This window comes from Rhipicephalus sanguineus, chromosome 6, assembly GCF_013339695.2.
Source record: "Rhipicephalus sanguineus isolate Rsan-2018 chromosome 6, BIME_Rsan_1.4, whole genome shotgun sequence".
In the NCBI taxonomy this organism is placed as follows: Eukaryota; Metazoa; Arthropoda; class Arachnida; order Ixodida; family Ixodidae; genus Rhipicephalus; species Rhipicephalus sanguineus.
In genome coordinates, this window is record NC_051181.1 from 485,864 (window position 1) to 508,853 (window position 22,990).

Sequence of the window (22,990 nt, forward strand, 5' to 3'; positions counted from 1 at the left end):
AGATGGATCGTCATTGGCGTAGACCACCTCGCGTGTTATGCAGAGACTGGAGCTTTGTTCACAGCAACAGCCAGAGAAGTTGCGTTTTTCATTCTACGTCACTTCGTTCTGTGCCACAGCACACCCCACGAACTTTTGAGCGACAGATGACGTGTTTTCCTGTCCGAAACTATTGAGGCATTGCTCGTTCGGTGCAACATTGTTCACTGCATGACGACCGCAAATCATCCGCAAGCCAATAGCCTAACCAAAAGATTTAATCGCACTCTCGGTGATATGCTGACGATGTACACCGCATCAAACCAGACCAACTGGGACACCGTCCTTCCTTTCGTGACGTATGTGTACAACACTGCTATGCAAACGACCACAGGATTCTCACCGTTCTTTCTTTTATATGGACGCGAGCCTGCTGGGCACCGTGCTTCCTTACGCACCTGATGCACGTGAGCACAGTCGAATTTCCAACGTTGCCAGGTACGCAGAAGATTGCCGACAGTTGGCCCGTTTGTTTACAACAGAAGACCAAGGTCGCCAGAAGCTTAGGTGCGACGACGACCGACCTTTTGCTGTTTTCAAGACGGGTGCCCTCGTCTGGCTTCGGGTCCCACCGAGCACTCCTGGACTTTCCTTCGAGTTACTGGCCCGATATCACGGCCCCTACTGCATTCTTGCTCGGACTTCTCCCGTCAATTACGAGGTCGAGCCTTTGACACCACCCGACGACCTGCGCCGTCGTGGCCGAGAAATCGCCCACGTGTCTCACGTCAAGCCATATTACGACCTCACCATCTTGCCAATGCCACCAGGATGGCTCCGCTATTCCCCGGGGGCAAATGTACTGAAGAGAGGAAGACGACAAAGCACACGAGCAAGCTGCAGTGTCCATAGGGACACGTGCCCGGATTTTGGCTGCTTGACGCCCGCTGCTCTCCGACGTTCTACTCTTGACATCTCTCAACTTTCCCTGAAGACGCATCAATAAACCACGTCATAGTAGCAGAATTGGTTGGACCCTGTTGGGCTGATCGTAATGAGCATGGGCGAAGCAGAACTAGCATTCGTGTGAACTCAGGTTGAATGGAACTTAGATCGAAGCTACCATCTGTGTCACTGAACAAGAAAAATGTTTGCGTGATTGATGCAAAGGAACACAGAGTGCACAGGACTGTGCTTCCTTTCGTCAAGCATTGCAACTTTCCATTCGACTGAAGACAAATGTAGATGCTCTCTAGAGTGAAGAAAATCGATTCCATTGGATAATTTTCTCGAAGTTAGTGCAACTTCAGGCTTCCATCGTGAGCCGTGCAGTGCGCAAATACCGCAAAGCGGCCTTGCACTACCGTAAATGATGGCTCATTGCATGGTGGTGCAGTGAAGGCCACACTTCTGTTACATACATGTTATTTCATTGAGAAGAGCTATAAGGTGGGCTAGTTGGTGTTGATTCATCTTCAAAGGTGCGCTTAGTGAACACAAACGACACAAACGAAAAAAGTACAGGACATAAGGCAACGAGCGCAAACTACCAACCGGTTTATTGTCTGAAAAAACGTAACCCCAAGAAAGGGGTGTGTCAAACGAGCATGCGCAGATGCTCATAAGAACGCAAACGGGGCAGGGCGATAATGCGGGGGGGGGGGGGGTAAGAAGAAAGGAAAAGGTGAAAAAGGAGGGTAAGGAGGGAACGCGATCCGAAGAAACAAGATCGAATCAAAATTAGCTTGTAATTTTCGCGAAATCTACCTCAGCCGCTGTAAGGACGATAGAAGGGGCACCAACACAAGCTTCCTCGCCTTCTTCCATAATTTTCAATGTCTCTAAGATTTCTCGGACCGTTTTATCTTCGGAGCGGGCTACTACAGCTGTTCTTTCGAAGAAGGCTTTACATGAACATTTCTTGCAATGTGCCACTAAGTTACTAGCGGCTGCTAGCTGCTGGCAAGCGTACCGATGCTCTCTTAGCCTCTCTTAGGTAGATTACAGTTCCTTGACTTAGAAATCGAAATGGGGGATCAACATACCTGTTGGTCGTACAAAGTGCGTGGGGAGAAAGGGCTTCTTCCTTTTGATTCGGGGCATTCGAAAATAATTAAAAGAGGAATCGCAACCACGTGCCTGAAGCAAACCCTTGCGAAATCATGCCACCACAGGGTAGAAGAAAGCGTAGCAACCCAAATTAAGCGACTTCAGAGCAGTGGCTATCCTAAAGGAATGATTACACAAATCTGTGAAAAGCAGATAGGAGAACTAAAACGCGACCCTAGCATAGCTAAAGTACCTATAGATAAAAGCAAGATGCCTGTCGTGTTGCCATACGTACACAGTTTTTCACATAGAATGAGGAAAATCGCTGCGCGACACGATATTAACGTAATCTTTTCAGCTCTGCAAAAGCTGAAAGGCTTGTGCAGAAAGGTCAATGCAGTTCAAATGACCCAAAAGCCAATTTGCGATGTTAAGCACAGAGACAGGTTCGTAGAGTGCACGAAAGGGGTTGTGTATAAGATACCGTTATCGTGTGGTAGGTTGTACGTCAGACAGACGGGACGATGCCTTAACCTAAGGCTAAGCGAGCATCGGTACGCTTGCCAGCAGCTAGCAGCCGCTAGTAACTTAGCGGCACATTGCAAGAAATGTTCATGTAAAGCCTTCTTCGAAAGAACAGCTGTAGTAGCCCGCTCCGAAGATAAAACGGTCCGAGAAATCTTAAATCTTAGAGACATTGAAAATTATGGAAGAAGGCGAGGAAGCTTGTGTTGGTGCCCCTTCTATCGTCCTTACAGCGGCTGAGGTAGATTTCGCGAAAATTACAAGCTAATTTTGATTCGATCTTGCTTCTTCGGATCGCGTTCCCTCCTTACCCTCCTTCTTCACCTTTTCCTTTCTTCTTACCCCCCCCCCCCCCCCCCCCCCCGCATTATCGCCCTGCCCCGTTTGCGTTCTTATGAGCATCTGCGCATGCTCGTTTGACACACCCCTTTCTTGGGGTTACGTTTTTTCAGACAATAAACCGGTTGGTAGTTTGCGCTCGTTGCCTTATGTCCTGTACTTTTTTCGTTTGTGCTGTTTGTGTTCACTAAGCGCACCTTTGAAGATGAATGTTATTTCAGAGTTGTGCTGTTTTGCACAAGAGGCGAAGGGTTACAGTAAAGCCTCATTACAAGAGACACTCAGGGAGTCTCTTGTAACCAAGGTCTCTCCTAACCAAAAATACCCAAGAGTTGCACTAGATCACCTTGCTATGCACCAGCACCAAACTCCATTAAACTGCTCATGATGGCTTACATAAGCCATTCATAACAGTTTTTCAGTGTTTCATAACTTCGTGTTGCTCACAATACCTTTAAAGTGCTCTTACTGGCATACGAAGCGACCAGAGCTGCAATGGAAATCCAACAGTGTGGTTAGAGCGATCGTGACGACAGAAGCTTGGGCACGGTCACAACCAAGTGAGGAATGACATTTGGCTGTGCAGCGGAACACAATTGAGCCAAGGAAACAAAAACTGTAGCGTACAACGGCCGATGACACAACGTCAGCAGCACTGCAAAATGGTGAAGATCTTACTACGGGCACCTAGTAACCGAACCAAGTATACAATTTCGGTGAACATCGGAGGAAAATCAACCAAACCATCTTCATGTGTCTTTTATAGCCACTGAGATTTTACTGTATACTCGGTGCAAAAACTGCACACACTTATCAGAAATTGCTTTGCGCATCTACATGATTTCAATGCATGGTATACAGTACTGACACTTGTTTGATTAAATCACTTGTTAGCCATTTTTGTGCCCGCCATGTAAACGAAATGGCCTATAAACATTACAGGTTCTTTTTTGTCCCTGTGAGTTACATTTAAGTGCAGTCTGCTGTGCACTTTCTAAAGACAAGGTGCGTTGCATTGAACATCTGTTTGGATCTTTAGCGCAGTGCTTTCGATGCAGCTGCTGCAAAATTGTTCTCGCCACTTCTCGAGCTTGCAAGGCCTAAGCAGTTGGCAAAGGGCCCCAAAGTTTTATGCTCAAAATAGGCCACATGTAAAAGCTCTAGTTGGGCCAGCAAGCTGCAGTTAACGCCCTCTCCACCCGTATGCACTTGAGAGAGATCGCAATTTCTTACAATTCCGTCTGAATGTCCATCAAGTAGGCACCATCGAGCAGCTTCTGCTGGTGATGCCATGAGCGTGTGACCACCATTGAAGTTTAGTTCGGGAAGTAGTGTCTACTCTGAATACAGGAAACTGTTGATTAAGCCTCAGGTTTGTCGTCAGCATTGGTGCATGTGAAGCGACCTGGTATTGGAGAATGAACTGACGATGATGAAGGGACTCAACTCGGAGAAGAGCAAGCGTCTTCTGCCATGGTCCACCACTCTGCTGTGAGGAATGAAGGGTGAAATGGTGCTTGAGGAGTGATGAAGGAATTTCTAACAGTGCCTGCACCACGGATGTTATTCTCTTCTTTACAGGAGAACACAACAAGTGGCGCCTAAATGTTCTCTCTGCCGCGAAAACGTCACCGCTCGCTGACTAAGCTTACGTCGTAAATACTACACATATCCAAACGCATCTGCATGTATCTCTACGCATGACATGTGAAATGTGTGTATACACAGTCAGTGTATACGCATTACGGAGCAGATGTATATTTAACGAAAGAATTTTAAGGGCTCGTCTTTCTTTGTTAGACACAATATTAATGACAACTGGCAGACAATAATGCCAAGAAAAGTATAGGGGATCTTATTTGTAGTAAGAGAGATAGAAATGTGAAGAAAGTAAAGTGGAAGGGCCGAACCTGCAACCTTCGAGATTCAACCGGCGGCAGGTTATCTTTTCGTCCACTTTACTTTCGTCACGTTTATGCCACAGTTACTAAAATTAACATCCCGTACACTTTTCTTGGCATTATTGTCTGTCAGTTCTCATTAATAATGAAGCATTTAAGCAGCACGCACTTTATCGCTTGCCAATACCAGCAAGACATACTAGTATCAAGTGCAATGTGAGCTGGAACATCAAATTCATGTTTACTCAAGGATTACATGTAATGCACTGATATGAATGTGACGTGTTGAATCCAGAGATAGCTTTCTGTGTGAGCATCTAGTGTCACGAGCACTTATGCACTTGCCAACTGCGTTTAGCTGCTATGGCTTTCAGAAGCTAATTTTAGTGATCCATCTCACATTGCTCATGACAGTGGATAGCTGCAGTACATATGGTCTCCTGCGAGCCTAAAGGGGCATACGTAGGCTTTTATGGCTGGGTGAGTCTGAGTGAGTTTGCCGACCAATGCCTGCAGTTAGTGTCAGCGAAGGGGGTTGAAGCTTTTCCGATTGTTACCTATGGGGCAAGTGAAGCACAAGCTGTCTAACCAGTGTGTGTTATTTTACTGAATTCCGAGTTTACTCTTTAACGTGGTTTTTAAATCTGAGAACCTCACCCTGTGCTTGTCGACAGTATCGACGGGCATTGGTTCTAAATAGATCCGGGAATTGCATCGACGGCTCCTGGACTTAAATTAGGAAACCAAGTCGTACCTTTTTTATTTCTTTATGGTGTATCATACCGGTGCAAAAGAAACAAAACAAAAAAAACGTAGACGCTTCAGAACCGCTCGGCCGGTCCAACAGTGGCACGCGGAGGTGCTCGACAAGTGGGGTGGGCCGTTGCAGCCGAACACGGGAAATTATGCAGTACGTTGCAGCTTGCTCAATTCACTCGACCCGAGGCGAAAAGCCGAAGCGTGAGGCTGTACACACTTTTCTCGCGAGTGCTTGTGTGCTTGGAAAAGATCCATCGAGATGTTTTGTTCTCGTTGTTGTTTAAGCGTTACCTTGGTTGCAACGGGGGTGTTGTGCAGGACAGTGCACGGCCTGTGCTACAGCAGCCCCAAGAAATGGCCCCCGCTGATCAGCGTGGTGGCCGAGCGGGTGGACGACGGCTCCCTGGAGCTCTCCATCTGGCGCATGAACACGGCCGTCCAGTGCGTCTCCTTCTCCAAGTGGGCCATCCTGGCTTTGCCCCAGCTGCCCGTGCTGCAAGGTTCGCTCCTTCCTTCTCGCATTTCCAGGTTACCTACTCTGCAGAGAGAAAAACTGCCACTGCTGGAACGAGAAACAAAGCTACGGTGAATGCGTTGAAGCCGGCAGCCTAACAAAGCCTTCCTCCACAAATCGAGATTGGTGGACCGAATAGAGTTCTTTTCTTTCTAGATTGAGACTCGTTCAACGCAAGTCACTCTGAGCCATACCAAACAAAACAAGGCATGCGAGTCTTACTTCAAGTGACAGAGATCCTGCGAGTGTGTCGCTACCTCGCATTATGTACAGCTTTTTCATTTATTTAATGAAAAGGTAAGTTCCAATTTCCAATTCAGAACTGTCGTGTCAATCGTAGCTGCATGCCAGTACAGCTGTTTCACAACAAAGGATTCAAGGAGACAGCACCTATGTGCTTTGTCTTTTCTTCTCGTGTGTGCCGGCATGCAGGCTGTCACGACTCTAGTCGAGGAGGGCATCCTTACGTCTCGAGGTGTTAATTATTGGATACGGTACTGTGCTCCTCGGCACGAGTGGTTCAGAATAACGCTTAGAAAGGAAAACAAACAATGGCAGACTGAGATGCATTAATGTCATGCGAAAGTGGCATTGCAGTGCTGGAGCGTTATGATTCGTAGATGAATTCTTGTATGCCACGTTGTGTTAGGATGTTTTTGCAAAAATGACTGCTCTTAGGGGGAGACGTCGCGACTAACCCGGGGCCTATGCAAAATCAAATCGCAAGTGCATTAAAAGAAATTGCCACAGATATTAAGTTTATCGAGGAAAAGCGGCTCGTCGATATTGATCAAAAGCTAGACGCTTTATTGAGGCTCGAAGAGAAGGCTGACGGGATGAGCTTGTCAGCATGAAACGTGCACGTGAATTGCTGGAAAGGAAGATCGACGACCTAGAAGACAGAAGTGGGTGATCGAACTCACTTGCTCACGGTCTACCAGAAGAAGTTGACGGAAAGACGAGTGAAATGCTTGGACAAACAGTGAAGGAGACCCTCGGCAGAGAACGGGTTTCTCTCGAACGCTGCCTGGGACAAGCGGAACAAAACAAAAATAGACCGGTCATTTCCAAGTTGGTAGATTTGAGACAGCAATCATGCATTCTTAAAAGCAGATACAAACTGAAAAACACCACCTTCTCATTCGGAGAAGACTTTTCGCCTAGGATCCGAGACATCCGGCGAAAGAAAATCGAGAAAAGGAAAAGAAGGTGTCGCTGGTGCTATTGACAAATTATTCATTTTTAACCAAGAGTTTATCTGGGATGAAAAAAAGAACGAGATTTCTCATCCAAAAAAAGGACAAGGTACCACCGAGACCACAAACTCGCCAAGCTCGTCTGCACGCAAAATCCAAGCCCCGACCATATTGAAGGTTAACGCAAGAAGTGTTCTAAACAAAATAGATGCTCTCGAAAATCTTCTACTAGAATACAGTCCCGATATAGTACGTGTCGCAGAAACATGGCTTTTTTCCGAGATATTCGATAGTGAAGTTATTCCTCAAAATTATTCCGTTCTCCGTAAGGATAGACCTTCTCGTGGCGGGGGCATCACTCTACTCGTAAGGAAATGCCGTTCGTGTATATCGCTTCCAGCTGTAACAGATGCTGAGGCAATTTTCTGTTGGATTCCTTGCGATAGCACTCATATATTCGTTGGATGCGTTTATCAAAGCCCATCATCCCGACACGAATGCATGACTGCAGTTCATCACTTCATGTAGCGTCATGTTTGCAACACTCTTATCCTGCTTATGGGAGATTTTAAAGGGGTACTGACACAAAAATTTTGGCCTCGCAATTTTTTTGCTGCAATGTGTTGCTGGGGGCCTGTTAGTCATGACACAGCACATCGTTTCCTGCAGCTCGCGACAGATAACTTATTACGGGCTCCTCATTACCGACCAGTGTCAGTTCCGGTTTCAAGAACGACAAGCTCCGGGTGCAACTATCACCACGTAGCGGGTGCAGCGCTCGACCACGTCGGTACGCAGAACTGTGACGCACTTCCGCGCCGTTTGCGAGCAGCCGCCGAGAAGTAGGCTGCCGTAGCGAATGCGGGAAAAAAAATGGCGGCTATGACGTCATCATAACTCGTTGCAGCGTGGTCACGTGAGGGAAGTAGGGGGGTTGCCGAGGGTCACCTTTGAGGGTGTCAGTAGACCGAGGGTGTCGATCGCTCGTGCAAACTTCAAAATTCATTTAAAATACCTTCCAAGCTATATTTGCCGTTGATATTTCGCAGATGACATGTGCACGTTCACAGGAATCGATCCTGCAGGCTATCTCGGCCGCGAAATTTTGTCACTACCCTTTTAATCTCCCAGACATTGAATGGACTACGCCGAACCACACGTGATCTGCCTCGGACACTCTTATAAACTTAATGCCGAACTTTAGCCTTCAGCAAATCGTGTTACCTTCAACCCGCTTGCGCAATACTGCCGAGAACATATTCGATCTGATGCCAATTAGTCGGCACTTCTCGAAAGACCGTGTTCGAGCCGATGTAGTTGACGACATATCAGACCGTCACACGGTCATACGCTTTCTGCCGCTTGTCTCCAGTATTGCACGTGATTGGCTGTAATTGATTTCAAAAGAGCCGACAATAACAGCGTATTAACCCATCTCGCACATGAGTTTGAAAACTTTTTGCAGCTAGCCTTTGACGCATCCAGGGATACTAATGTACTTTGGCTAAGCTTCAAGTCGACTGTTATGTACTGTGTCACAAACTTCATACCAAAGAAACGCAAGGAAGCGCCAGGGAATAATCCTTGGATAACACGTGAGGTTATCCAGGCAAAGCGTAGATTAAAAAGGTTGCGTGTGGCTGCGAAAAACCATAAGTGTGAAGCATGCATTCAACAGAAGCTGCAGTGCACAAAATCAGAGTTTAAGCAAAAAACGAATAGTGCCAGACAATATTACTTTTGTGTTGCACTTCCAAGCTTTATTAAAAGCAATCCAAACAAATTTTGCAGATAGCTTTGCACCAGCAATAATACAGAGTCACACACGGGTCCAGGGGAAAGAACAGAAAAGGCTAACGAATACAACCATTTTTTCCACGCAATGTACACGACTGATAATGGTACCATTGCTCTAGTATCATCCCTCAATTCACCAAGCATAGATCACCTAGAAGTCACACGTACAGGAATACTGAACTTGCTGCTCTTAGATCCCAAAAATTTGAGTGGTCCAGATGATATTCCTAACGAGTTCCTTAAAAGATACGCGCAATGGTGTAGCAAGTTTCTTGGGCCAATCTTTCGAAAGTTGCTTACCGCGTCCCAGATGACTGGAAAATTGCAAAAATAATAGTACCTATTCTTAAATCAAAAGATCAGTCATTAGTATGAAATTACCGACCAATATCCGTCACTAGCATTTTGTGCAGGGGCGGCGCCAGTGGGGGGTTTGGGGGGGGCTGGAGCCCCCCCCCAAATTTTTGCCTGCCCCCCCAAAGAGCAAGCATAGTCAAAATACAACGCATATGTTCCCAGCCTCCCTGCCGCCCTGAAGGAACTCACTTGTCGTAGGTGGTGCCCCCCCAGTAAAAAAATCCTGGCGCCACCCCTGATTTCATGTAAGCTACCAGAACATATCATCATAAAACACAACACTGTTTTCCTTGTGAGAAAATTAATTTCTTGTCTCCTAATCAGCGTGGATTTCGTAGTGGCCTGTCCACTGTCACGCGACTAGCGGAGGTAGTTCGTGACCTCGCTTTTACCATTAATAATTGTGGCCAAACAGACATGGTTTTACCTGATTTATCTAAAGCTTTCGATTGCGTATGTCACGGCAAATTACTAATAAAACTGAAAAGTGTGATAGAAGAGGGCGTACAGTTTTCTTGGATAGAAAATTTTCTCACAGATGGCTCACAGTTCGTGCTGTATGAAGATCATACATCACACATAGAGTCCCTGTAACTTCTGGGGTTCCTCAAGGTTCCAAACATCTTAGGGCCGTCTTAATTTTCGTAAATGACCTCGCATCAAACACTGACTGTAATATCAAGCTGTTTACAGACGACTGCATTATTTATAAGGGAATAAGCAGGTTCACAGACCACATTAACCTCAACGAATGTCTAACCAGGCTGATGGATTGGTGCGCTAAGTGGCCAATGTCTATTAATATGAAAAAATCTGCAGCTATGACAGTAACACGTAAACAGAATCCATCACAAGGACGTCTGAGACCTGCACCTGCAAAACTCTTGGCATACACCGTGTTCTTAAGACCAGTACAATTAGAATATGCTAACACGGTTTGGTTTCCTTATTCACAACCAGTATTGGTAAATTAGAAGCAGTACAACGCAAAGCCATACGGTTTGTACACAACGAGCTCAAACGTACAGACTCTCGCACTAACCTTCTGGCTTCTTCTTGCATTGGTAAACTAACTACTAGGGCAAAAGAGGCACGCCTGAAGTTCTTGTACCAGTTGCTACATGGCCACTACAAGATAGATGCGTCTAAGTACGTCACATTTTGAGTCATGCCCCACTTGTCATAAGCACAAATACTGTCTGAAAGAATATTCCTCAAACAGCGATGTCTTTGGAAAATCGTTTTAGATGTGAAGCATCTCATAGCGGAGTTCAATCCGGTGTTGGTGCTGGTGGTGTGTGGTGTGACCACCCCTACTGCGCAGGCGCAAGCCCTCTCCACACAGCTCCGCTCCCATCCCCCTCTCCACTTCCCATTTTCCCTCCCCTTTCCCATTTCTCCTCACTCTCTCCACTTGCCCTCTCCCCGTCTGAAACGCGGGCTCTACATGCCGAAACGCTGCTTCGCATCGCCTCAGGTCCCCTTTAGCGGAAGATGGTGTGATTTTTTCCCACTAACAATATGCGAATAGAATAAATTAAATCCAAGTGTTACTAATGCCGACACACTGTCCGCATTCAGCACAGTGTTAGAAACCATGCGTAACCTGCAGTCAATGCTTCGCATACTTTTGTGATTTTCCTCTTTGCACAGCGCACTGTGGCAGGCCAGACAGTACTACTCGGTCAGGCCCACCTTTTCGCCACTGTCTGGTAAAAAAAAAGAAAATGTTTTTTTTTGTTCATTCAATCCATCGCTCAAATACCTGGCTTGGTATGCGCAAGTCAGCCGTTCCCCGAGTTTGCTGCTAGAAAACTGCGCATATTGTTGATTCGATCTCCGTCATTTGCCCTGCTCTTGTGATATCATGCATACCGGAAAATTTGGTGCCTTTCAAATTGATGCCTTTCAATAATGCTTCATTTGGGCCTAGTTGGTACATATTCCTTTCATGTTCGTTTCAGTTGTTGTTTTTTTTCTCTTTTTTTCCTCGTGCAAATAAAATGCAGAATAGTTTACCTGACGAACTTGTAGGTAATGATGGTTGTGCCGATATTAAAGATACGCTAGATATCTACATATTTTTGTAACAGTGTATAACAAATTTTGGTACGAATACCTCCTTGTTTTTCATTGTATGGAGAATTCATTGTTCCTTGTATGTTGTTGTTGTTTACCAACAGTGTATGTGAACCCGTATGTTACTTGAAATGTTACTGTTTGCTCTTTATGAATAAATACTATCTACAATATGCCCTCTGTAAGGACTCCAAGACTGGGGTCGACGGTATTGACAATAAATAAATAAATAAATAAATAATGATAACCAGGGAGAAAAGTTTGAGGTAGCGATAGGGCCATGTGTAATGCTATGGGCAACAAAGCATTGACCGAGATGATTTCTTCTGGATGTGGCATCTGCGCTATATAATCACAAGAAGTCTATCTCAGCAGCTTATCAAGGTGTCAGGGTGAACCACGTTATAGGTTCCAACTAGCAAGCAGTACAGTTCAAGGCCGTTCTGGTGCTTGCCATCATTTGGCTCTGCTTCATTTCATGCTTTAAGACATGCTTCTTTCAAGACCACTGATGCTTCCGTCTTGAACGGCACCACTTGTTAACGGGGACACACAAAAGGACACGAGCATTTATTGTCCGTGTGTAAAAGCACTACTTTTGGAGGTGCCATCCCCCATAAGCAATTCTTCAGTTCTTCACTGTAGTTCATATTCCTCCACAGGTTCACTGAATGTGTACCCAGCAAGGAGGAAAGCACAAAAGATGCGAAAGTGTTAAATATTTGGAAACGAAAAACAAACAATGACAGATGCTTGACAAGCACTTGTCTTGAGAGCCCATTGTTTGAGATCTTCGGTCGGCCCTTCACTTGGCTCTCAATTGAGAGCCCATTTGTACTGAAGAAATTTAAAAGTACATTTTGAAGGGTCATAATGCTTTTAAGGCTTGAGAGAACACAAACACAAGGAAGGACCCTGTCCCGTGTCCTTCCTTGTGTTTGTGTTCTCTCGCGCCTTAAAAGCCTTATGAACGTTCCCCAAGTAGCCCAACAAAAAGTTCTCTTAAGCCATATTTTGCAGGACTGTGCCATGCTCGGCTACTGCTGCAGGACCTTCGTGTGGCAAAGAATGAAACGACAGAAAAGGCAGTTCACCTCCTCCTGTTTTTACAAAATCAATAACAGCTGCAGAATCTTCGCTAAGAAATGGTTCAACCACACCAAGAAGTCTAAGCTTACTTTACAAGAATTCCGCGACAGACTTTTGCCACGTATCGGATTCGGATACCACGACCCAAAAAGGGCTCTGTTCCTTGTGAGTCTTAACCGAAAAAAACATTTCGAGAGAGTCACCAACTCACCATAAGTGCCGTCTATTTGCCTGACAATCTTCAACAAGTTAAGATCATTGCACAGCTGCTTGCTCGCGACCTCGCTTTCTTCAGCAACACTCGACGGATTGAAGACAGCACGAACTGCAGCAGAGGTCTTGCCTGAGCACAGCAAAGCCTCCCTCCTTGTCGGCGGGAAGAACTCGGAGCTCGTGCTCCCGGAGAGGGGTGGCCAAGCTGCACACACGACCGCTCCTGTCCGCAACTAGCGAGCACATTCACCCCCCAAGAAACACCTCTGGTGCCTGCCTCGCAACGTCACCGAGACAGGTCGATAGCGTCTTTCCGAGGTTGCACTGCGAACTTGGGACCGAGGCGCAGAGTCCAGTCAACATCTTCCAGAAGTTGGACGTCGCCAATATTGCGGAGCCTGTCTTTGTGAGACACCAGGGGACAGAGGCTGTCCAACACCCTGTGCCAGAAGGCCTCGGTGGAAAAGGCCTGAAGAAATCCCGCCATTTCTGGCTTGCACGTCTCACGTTTCCATCACAGAAGATGCTTGCTGGCAACCAGAGAACCGAGCCTGCCGCTCGGCACGGAGGATCTTTTCCACCATGGGGAAGCCCCCAAGCGTAACTCGCCATATCTCGGAGCGAAGGCAGAAGGAGAGGGCCCGAGCTGGAAGCGGAGGAGGATGTTTGGGCGTGTCCATCGTACTTCAAAACCATAGCGCACTAACGAACACGGGACAAGCACTTACTTTCAACTAAGGTTTTATTGCAAATCCTGAGCATACTATCTGAAGCTGCAAGAAGAAACGAAAGAAGGCACTAAATGAACACGTGTCGTCTAAGCCAAACAATCGAGCTCTTTCTTAGATAAAAGGACAGACAGCATGCTGACGCATTCGTTTCCTGCCCTCTCCGACGCCTCTGCAATGCTCTGGAAGGTCCTGGAATTTTTTTCTTTCCTTGAAACCCTTTAATTTGTTGACAAATGATGTCCAACGTTCCCTAGGTGACAAGTGTTTCTATGGTGGACAAGTGTTCCTCCTGTGCCCCATGTTTAATTCACTGCATTTTTAATTCAATACACAAACGTGCGTGCACATGTCCTGCTTTTTGTGACATACAGAACTGAATACACGCTCACACTGTGCAATCACATGGCTATGTTCACCATTGTATTCGCTGGTGATGTTAATATTCCTTGCAGTGATTGGTGTAACCTCGTGTCTTTCTTCACAGGTGACCCTTTAGTGGATATTATGATCACGTGTGACCTGACACAAACTGTCACCAGAGAAGCAGGAATGGCCCTTTCGAGAATAGATGTAATTTTCATTAGCAATGACATTTCTACATGTGGTCGATGGTGTCTCAGACCACAAGACCTCATCTTTCCGCCTGGCAATACCGAGTCACCCAAAAAATTATGGAAAAAATTATTTGACGCTTTCACTAAAAGTGACGACCATGCGATGCTCGACTGTTTGTGGCAATTTTGTGATAACATGCCGGGCTGCATCACGACCCTCTGGGATGCTCTGAAAGACGCTATTCATTATTGCAATGAGAAGTTTGTCCTGCCAAATATGTTTGCGCTAACAAAGGCAACCTGCAGATGACCAGGGAAATGATTCATTTACACCGTAGACTAAAGCAAGCAAAAGAGCACAAGAAACCTGTTATTGTGACATCTGAACTAAAAAACAGCCTTGCTTCTAAACTCTTTGATGCAAAATCTAAATACTATTTCACTGTCTCATTGCCTGACTGAAAACCCTCGAAATTGTGGCAATATTCAGAACAAACAGATGCTGCACTGAGGAGACTTATGAGCGGGTATTTTCTTTACTGCTTAACCTGAAAGCCTCAGCTGGTCCAGATAGTAATAACCCCAACACATTCTTGCATAGGTGCGCCAAAGCCGTTGCACATATTTTAACCAAAATTTTTCGCCTCTCCTTCGAAAGTGCCTCGATTTAATTAATTCTGATGACTGGTGTAGTGTCAGTATGGGGACGCGGCTTTCGTATCGCGAAAAATGGCGAAAAAAATCGAGTTTCTGTAGCCCTTTTTATATCCGATTCCAAAATATCGTCACCGAAAACCGTGTAGAAGTGCTTTAAAAAATTTGTTGCACCTGCCGAGGTGGCGAAAATTATTGGGGAAATTGCAAAAAAAAAACGCTTATTTTCAAAACATCATAGCTCCGCAACGACGCCACCGGGCGCCGACATCTTGGGCTCATCGGAAAGCGCATTTCTCCGTCTTCAAATTCCCCGCTGTAGCTGGCTCCTCTCTTCGAAAACAAGCGCACAAAAAGCAAATGTTCGAAGGCCGTTTCGAGGCCTCCGATTGGCCGCGTCCGCCATGTTGCCCCAGCGCGCCTCGCCATTGGTCCGATGCTCGCTCCGGAAGATCGTCGTCTGCAGCTCGTGCGTCTCGAGCTCACGGCTGTCGAAAGTCGCGCTACTTTGTGACGTATTCGCACTCGCTCGGTGTTCGCGGCTCGACGATCACTTTGAATAGAACTACGTTTTAGTTTGGAGCTGCTAGCAGAAGCTCGGTGGCATTACGATGGCGCGCCGCGCACGTTGCGAACATCGCAAACGCGCGTCTCGGACCGACTCTCTAGCGTTGACTCGTCGAATCCGCGATTGGAGGTTCTGCTTACGAGCACTTCGGACGTCGTGACGAAGATGATCGTAGGACGACTATTTGTACTCGCGACCACGCATTACGTACTTCGAAACATCGGGCACAGCGGCCGGCGCCTCTAGTGCTCGGAGTCGTCACTAGGCCTAACTCCCCTCACGGCGCCGGCGCGCGAGACGAACTTTGCGGGCAAGAACAACGCATTAGCGGACTCGCGGCAGTGTGCTTCTTCGCAAGCAACAAAGCGCATCGCCCGCCGGCTCCTCGGTACAGCGGAGGCTCATTTTACGCATCGGCAGCGGACCCCACGGCCAAGCTCGTCGCGCAGCGGGCGCGCGTCGGCGTCCCGAAATGCGAGACCAAACACGTTGCGCGCCTATTTTTCGTCGCCGCACCTTGGCATATTGCGCATCGTCAGCTAATGCCGTCACCCAGCACATCGCGTGCCGACTTCCCAGACTCCGCGGCCGAGCACTTAGAGGTGAAATAAAGCACTGGTGATGCAATTTAAGCGCGCTTTGGGCCGTACTTGGTATCGCCGTAAGCTCTCATGAATCATCTGAAAAAATAAAAGCCTCGCAGATAACTGTGTCCGCGACCGGGTGAATGATGAAGCGCACCGCAGGCGAGGTTTACAAATTAGCTTGAGTGAAGCAGGGAGATGAATTCATACCTGTCCAATTCGCATTTTGAATAAACTGCTAAGGAATTTTTATTCCACCAATGTCTTGGCCATAACTGCCTGTTATTTAGGAGGGAGGGATAAGGTGTCATGATGAGAGCCATTCTTGGTATCCTATAAAAATGACTGAATGATCAATTGCAATCAAGACTGTTAATTATGTTAGTGATAGCATGAATACAAGAAAGCTGGCAAATCATAGTACATGCCCTAATTGCATTACAATATCTTGTTTTCTGTCATGTTTATTACACCACTTCATAACTTCGTTTAAAATCCATGCTACGTGTTCTTTGTATATCAGAAAAGGATCTTATGAAAAAAGAAAGGGAACAAAGGCACAACAGATGAAAGGCCACATGTGCAGCTGGTCCAACATCATAAAACACACCAAAGATCACAATCTTCTTGTGTTTTAGAGAAACAAGGCACCTCAAACTAAATACAGGGCACTCAAGAAACTGCACATTATGAAGGACTCAAAAGATTATGACCCCAGTGTCTTTTGATGAAGTAATATCGTTGGTACAACTTTAAAAAGCCGTTTTCTCAAAACGACTTTTCTTGCTTCCCGCTTCGCTTGTCCCGCTGATTTCTCGGTGACCGCTGGGTCCATTTCAGTTCCGTTTTTTGTTCTATATTTCTTGAAGCACAGTTCAGGGCATGACATTCTTGCTTTTTCAGTATGGCCTTTTGATAATTAGCTATTTGACGAGTTGCACAAAGCCTCGATGCTTGTTGCACAGTCACCTCATGAAAAATGAAAACTAAAAAAAATTGTGTTGCAATTAAAAAAATCTAAGAATGTCATGCCCGCAATCAGACATCTTAGAATGCATAGCGCTTCCTATCACATTCCTATCGCATTTTTTAAGCGAGTCAGACTCGGAACAAGAGCAGAAGGTGAAATATATTGTACATCAAAAAGTTGTAAAGATATATTCATGGAATTTCTACAGTAGCATTAAAAAACATTTCTAATAAGTCTGCCAATTTTCATCAGAATCCATGAAGAAGTAAGAAAGTTGGTACCAAAAGCCACGTCCCCCCTTAAGAAAGGTCTGAGCATTGCAAACTACAGGCCTATTTCTGTAATGTGTATGTCACGTAAGCTATTAGAACATATAGTCACGCACTGCATCACCTCAGTTCTTGAAGAATAACCTGGAGGATGCTTAGGCTTCGAGGGTGATAGCGTTATCGGGCCTCCTGTCGTCATTCCAGAGTGGATGTAGAAAAAAATTATCAATGACAACACACCAACAGTTCACGAGTTTGCTTCGGCACTTTGTACAAGAAATCAGATTGACGCTGTGTTCTTAGATTTGACCTTCGACCTTTTCACGCACAGCAATTTTCAGAATTACATAACACATGCCTGGCTGTTAACCTCATTAACTGGATTCATTGTTACCTTTACAATCGCAAGCAGTGTGTTAAAGTAAATGTCTGGCATTCTGCCCATATCATCAGGAGTCCCCCAAGACAGCGTTTTGGGACCTGTTCTCTTTTTGGTGTACTAAAATAATAATGTTAATGATAATAATAGTAATAATAATAATAATTTTATTTCTGCCTGAAGAAATACAGTGGCAGGAGAGCTGTCATAGACAGCTTGACCGAGCCACAGCCCCTAAATACAAGGCGACATCGAAAGGCTGTTCAAAGAAAAATTGTCACACACATACGACTTCATGAATTAATAGTTCAAAAAAAAAAAAAGAAACACTGCATAACAAAACAGACAAGTGATGAGCAAACAGTGTCATCTGCACTTTGTGCACACAGCGTAAATTGCTTCCTCAAATAATGATAATAATAATAACACATTCCTAAGACCATCATGTGTCAAATACGAGCACAAATAAAAATACAGATGAAGGAGAAGCATCCTGTTTGATTTTTACTGACCCTAAAATATATTTGGGGTTACATCCTTATACATGGAACAAAGCTTTTTATGGGTGCAGATGAACAGGCGCTCTTTCCCAGTATTTATGCGTGCTGTTGGCAACCACCAGTTTTCGGGTTGCCTAAAAGGGTAACTCATTTTCTTCCAACTTGGTGAGACGTCGGATGTGATTTACATTACATTTTGTTTCTATTTTAAAATGAACCCTATAAATGGAAGGTTTCAATTACACCAGCCTCAAGAAACAGCTCTTTGCTGCTGGGTGTCCCATAGTTTGCATTAACGACACGACAAGGAAACTTCTTTTGCAAAATATATACTTTCTGTAGACAGGACGATCATGCAGTGCCCCAGACGAGCGGACATTAGTTAATGTGAGAATAAAATAACGGAGCAGTTTAATCGACTTGGCAAAAATGTATCTGATGGAACGGAACTGATTGGGCTAGTTATTTTGGCTGACAACGTGGTTCACATGGGCGGCCCACGATATACTTGATGAAAATATAACACCGAAACACTTGAACTGATCAACTATTTCTATTTCTTTGGAGTTATATATAATACTATTGTGCGAAGAAACCAGTTCATTTTGTGGCCTGAAAATTACCGCTTTTGTCTTTTTTTCATTAACATGCATATAGTTAAATTTTGACCATTTTTCTAGTGTGGTCATCATTGTGTTGCACAATTGTATTAGTTCATTAATGTTGTTTCCTAAGAAAAAGATGCTTGTATCGTCTGCATATATTAGAAATCTAGCATTTGGGTTGATGCTTACAATATCTGTTGAAAATTAGTGGCCCTAATCTGCATCCTTGTGGGACACCAGAAAGAATCGGTTTTACTTCTGAGTGCATGCTATGCATATTCTTTGCAGTTAGATAAATGAGAGTTTATTAGCTCTGCAGCTTGCCCTTGAATTCCGTAGTACCACGGCTTCTCTAGAATTAATTCATGGTTTACAAGGTCAAGCGCCTTTGAGAAGCCAACGAATATTCCTATTACAAAAGCTCTGTTCTCAAATTAGGAGAGAATATATCCTTTTTGTTCTAGAGTTCAGTCAATTTGTTTTTTCGAAATCCATATTGACACGGTGTGAGCAAGTTGTATTTGTCTACAAATTTGGTCAACTTAGAGTGGAGAATTTTTTCTAGAGCTAAGCCACAGGTCTATAATTGCCCATATCATTTCAGTTTTTAAATAAAACAGTTACTTTTGCAATCTGCATTTTCCTTTGGAACTACCGATGTAGCTGAGCAAAGGTTAAAAATGTGTTTAAAAAAAAGGTTAAAAAAAAAGGTTTAAAAAAAAAAAAAAACTAGCGGTCGTCCTGTGTGCTTCTTTCTCTGTCCTTGTTTTTGTTCCGCTATATTATGTATTTAAGTGTGTGTGATAGTTGGCGCAATAATATCTGCAACATACTTTACAGGTTTTATTTTAAGGTCGTGAATATCTCGGCATCTGCTATATTTTAGGCCGATAGAATTTGATCCGTTGCCACAGGATTTAAAAATATTGCGTTATTATTGCGAAAGTTTATGTGCTCGCATGTTTCCGGCAAAGGCCCGTCTGTTTTCATTGCTGTAAAAAACTCTTTAAATGCGTTTGCCAGCTCTGTCCCCGTTTTGGTTCTTTGCCACCAAATTTAAAGCACGCACATGGCTTTCTGATTGTTCACATTGCAACAGTGCGTTCAAATGAGTCCAAAGGACATTGTGACAGCCCTTCTTAGCATCTAAATATGTGGAGTAATGTTCCGTCCGAGCTGATCGTTGTTTCTTATTTAATCTTCCGAAATTCTCTTAAATTTTTTTCTTTATTTCTTGATCGATTTTGATGAAACTTGACAGCATTATGTATATTTTTGCGCTGATTTCAAATATGCAATTACTGTTCTAGTATAATGTGTAGTTTTTAAAATACAAGATATTTCATGTGCCTATTGGGGAGCAAGATTATTTCTGAGATTTTGTGACATCACTGTGGTGTTATATTACATCTTCGCTTGGTCAAAATGAGCCGATCACGGAGGCAGTGCATAATCGGCTGAAGTGCAGAAAGCTTGCCGTGGTGCCTCTGATCCTTGAGGCTGCAGGAAAACCACATTGGGTGCAGAAATATCTCGGAGGGAGGCAGGGAATGTTCAATACATTGACTGGGAAGAAGAAGATGGTCAATGCATAAGGGACCCTGTGATGTTTTATTTTTTTCCTTTATCCATAACGGGAAGGAAATAAGAAAAGGACGATCGTGATTTCTTTCCGTTCGATTTGGAGATTGGTACACAACAGTATGACATACCGAGGCATGCGAATGACATGGTTGCAATAGCCTAAAACAGAAAATGAAACGCGAATGTTATCAAACTCCAGTGCAAGTATCGAACTGGCAACATGGCCTGACAGACTGCCTGCTGAATACGTCCAGTGGGGACGGTAAGACACGTGAACATGCGGCATCTACTTTCTTTGCTGTTTTGCATTTATTTTCAAGTGGTTGTAGCCTGGATGGTTGATGAAAAGACGAAGTCATCCACGATACAATCAAAGACCATCTAGCATTTTTTTTATTGCCACGATGAAAACAGCGTGCCACTATGTTTGCGTTTCTTTCCATCCCCGCAGTACTTGTGAAAGCCTGTGAGAAGCACGAATGCAGTTAAACTCGGATGCAAACACAAAGTCGTGCGCTTCGTAATACGTGCAGCGCCCGCTTCCCGTAGTCTACTCGCACGGCAGCGACGAGCGGAGCGCACGCTCGACGGCCCGACGAGAGCGTTCGCTCGGGCACTGAAAAAATAGAGGAGGCGCTGTCTAGGCATACCCAGAAAATGTCAGCTAGTGTACAGTCAAACCTGGTTTTAACGAAGCTCTCCACGGTGGTCTGGTGGTTATGGTGCTCGACTTCCGACCCGAAGGTTGCGGTATCAAATTCCAGCCACCGTGGCACATTTCGGTGGTGGCGAAATGGCCCGTGTGCTGAGATTTAGGTGAACATTAAAGAGCCTAGTCACGTCTTCCTGCGGCAGTGGCTTTTCTTTGTGTTACGTGTCAAGGCCACACGAGCAACGTCCCCGATGTCACCGCAAGCTCGTTGTCAATGACGACAGCATCGAGAATGCGGGCAAGTTCTCCCAAAGAGCTGCCATCATTGCCGGCTGCACTCGCAGCTTCGGCACGTGGCTTCGGCAAGTTCGGTGTGTCGTTATAGAAAGGGCATTTCCCACGAACGAGGCTTCGATGGCTTCGTGTGTTTGATGTAAAGCATAATTCATTGTGCCCGTGTTCGTTATCAACGGACTTGACTGTATTACTATGTCTCAAAAGCTTTTGCTGTACAATGCATTCTTGGCATCACATTTGCACTATTGTAATTTAATTTAGGGTAACAGTACCAAGCGATCGAGGAATGGTTTACTTATCCTACAAATAACAGCATTTTGTTCTGCTGCAAACCTGCTATTCGTCAAGTATGAAATATTTAAGTTATACCTAGGGCTCCGTGTTTTTCAAATAAATTCGAAAAAATCCGATCGACACTCGCCGGTAAAATTTTTGACAGCTCGGATTTATCCGATAAGCTCCGATTTTAAAAGGACAGTTTCAACGTTCGAAGGGCATTTTCAAAGCCAACAATTGTCACTCGAAAGGAGCACACCTCCATCGGCGGCCGCAACTTCGTAAAGTATGCTTGCGTCTATTACAACAAGCTTTAAGGCTGTAATGCGAACAATAAACGCAGGTGTTCTGTATCAAGTCTTTGTGCTTATATGTACTATATGTGTTTGCGGGTTCAAACCTTCCAGACATCTAAAATACAGTTAGTGCATTCACATGTATTTGTGTTCAGATATCATTTCATCTATAAGACTTCAGAGTATTGAGAATAATAATAGTAATAATAGGGGGTCCTTTATTTTTCATCAAGAAGATGAGGCTGGGAGAAAAAGCTAAGAAGCAGCTTGACTAGCTTCTGCACCCCCCCCGACAGAAAAGTACACTTTGGCGAGTTAACAGCAGCAGGGTCAATGAACAGGAAGTGAGAAAGAAATGAAACAGGATTATCAGCAACAATGCAAGACATTTTAATTGGAAATAAAATTAATAGGAACACATTGCAACAACATCTAATGCAACATTAAACACCGAATTTTGGAGAATTGGAGATTTACGAGAAATAAACTCCAATAAACGCCGAATTTCCTCCCAAAAATATACTCCGAAAAACACCCTCCGAATTTCGAGAAAAATAAACTCGGAAAACATGGAGCCCTAGCTACACCTAACATAAGAATATCCTTCAGATTGAATATACCATGAAAAATTGCGGTTTCATGTGCCATGTGAGCCATTTGCAACGCAAGCCTTTCTTTGCACGTAAAGTGACTGTCGGTTTGTTGCACACCTTCCAGGTTCTTGTTTGCCCGGCACAGGGAATAAAGTCAAAACATTCAATGAAAGTGTATGCCTACTTTCTGACCATTGCTTTGTGCCGGCTGCACTTTTTTTAAGAAAGCACTTTTGTCTTCTCGATGTCAGTTTGCCAAGGATGTCTCAATGCACCCCTGCCCACGTGCGTCTCCAGTGGCGTAAATCCAGCAAAACCTCGATGCCATGGTGGCCATTTTGTTTTTCATAAATATACGTTTTATATTTAATTATATAAAAATTAAAGTCCCGTTTTCAAATAAATTTAAAAAAAAAACGATCGTGGGCCCGAGCATCCAATAGTTGGCAAAGTCAGTTTTTAAGTGTTACTGGTAGGTATAAGCTCTAGGATATTTCTAGCTAATATGTCATTCGGGTGAAACCATCGAGTTAAAATGCTAGCATACTTTGTGTTCGTTGTTGTTGTTATAATGCATAAAAGAACAGATTTCCTTTTTTAAATATCAGCTCCATTTGTGTATGCTGTTAGCCTCCCATGATTTACCCCGCGAATCTTTCTCGTAAAGCGTGTTTATATTCA

At 44.6% G+C, this 22,990-nt stretch overlaps 1 protein-coding gene across 1 annotated transcript in view; it reads left to right on the forward strand.

Moving 5' to 3' along the window:
* The window catches only part of LOC119395565 (WD repeat and coiled-coil-containing protein), a 253,218-nt gene that overhangs the window by 9,052 nt on the left and 221,176 nt on the right, over positions 1-22,990 (forward strand). The window contains exon 3 of the mRNA XM_037662540.2: positions 5,871-6,052. Coding sequence (XP_037518468.1) covers positions 5,871-6,052 — 182 coding nt within the window. The remainder of the gene's footprint in view (positions 1-5,870; positions 6,053-22,990) is intronic.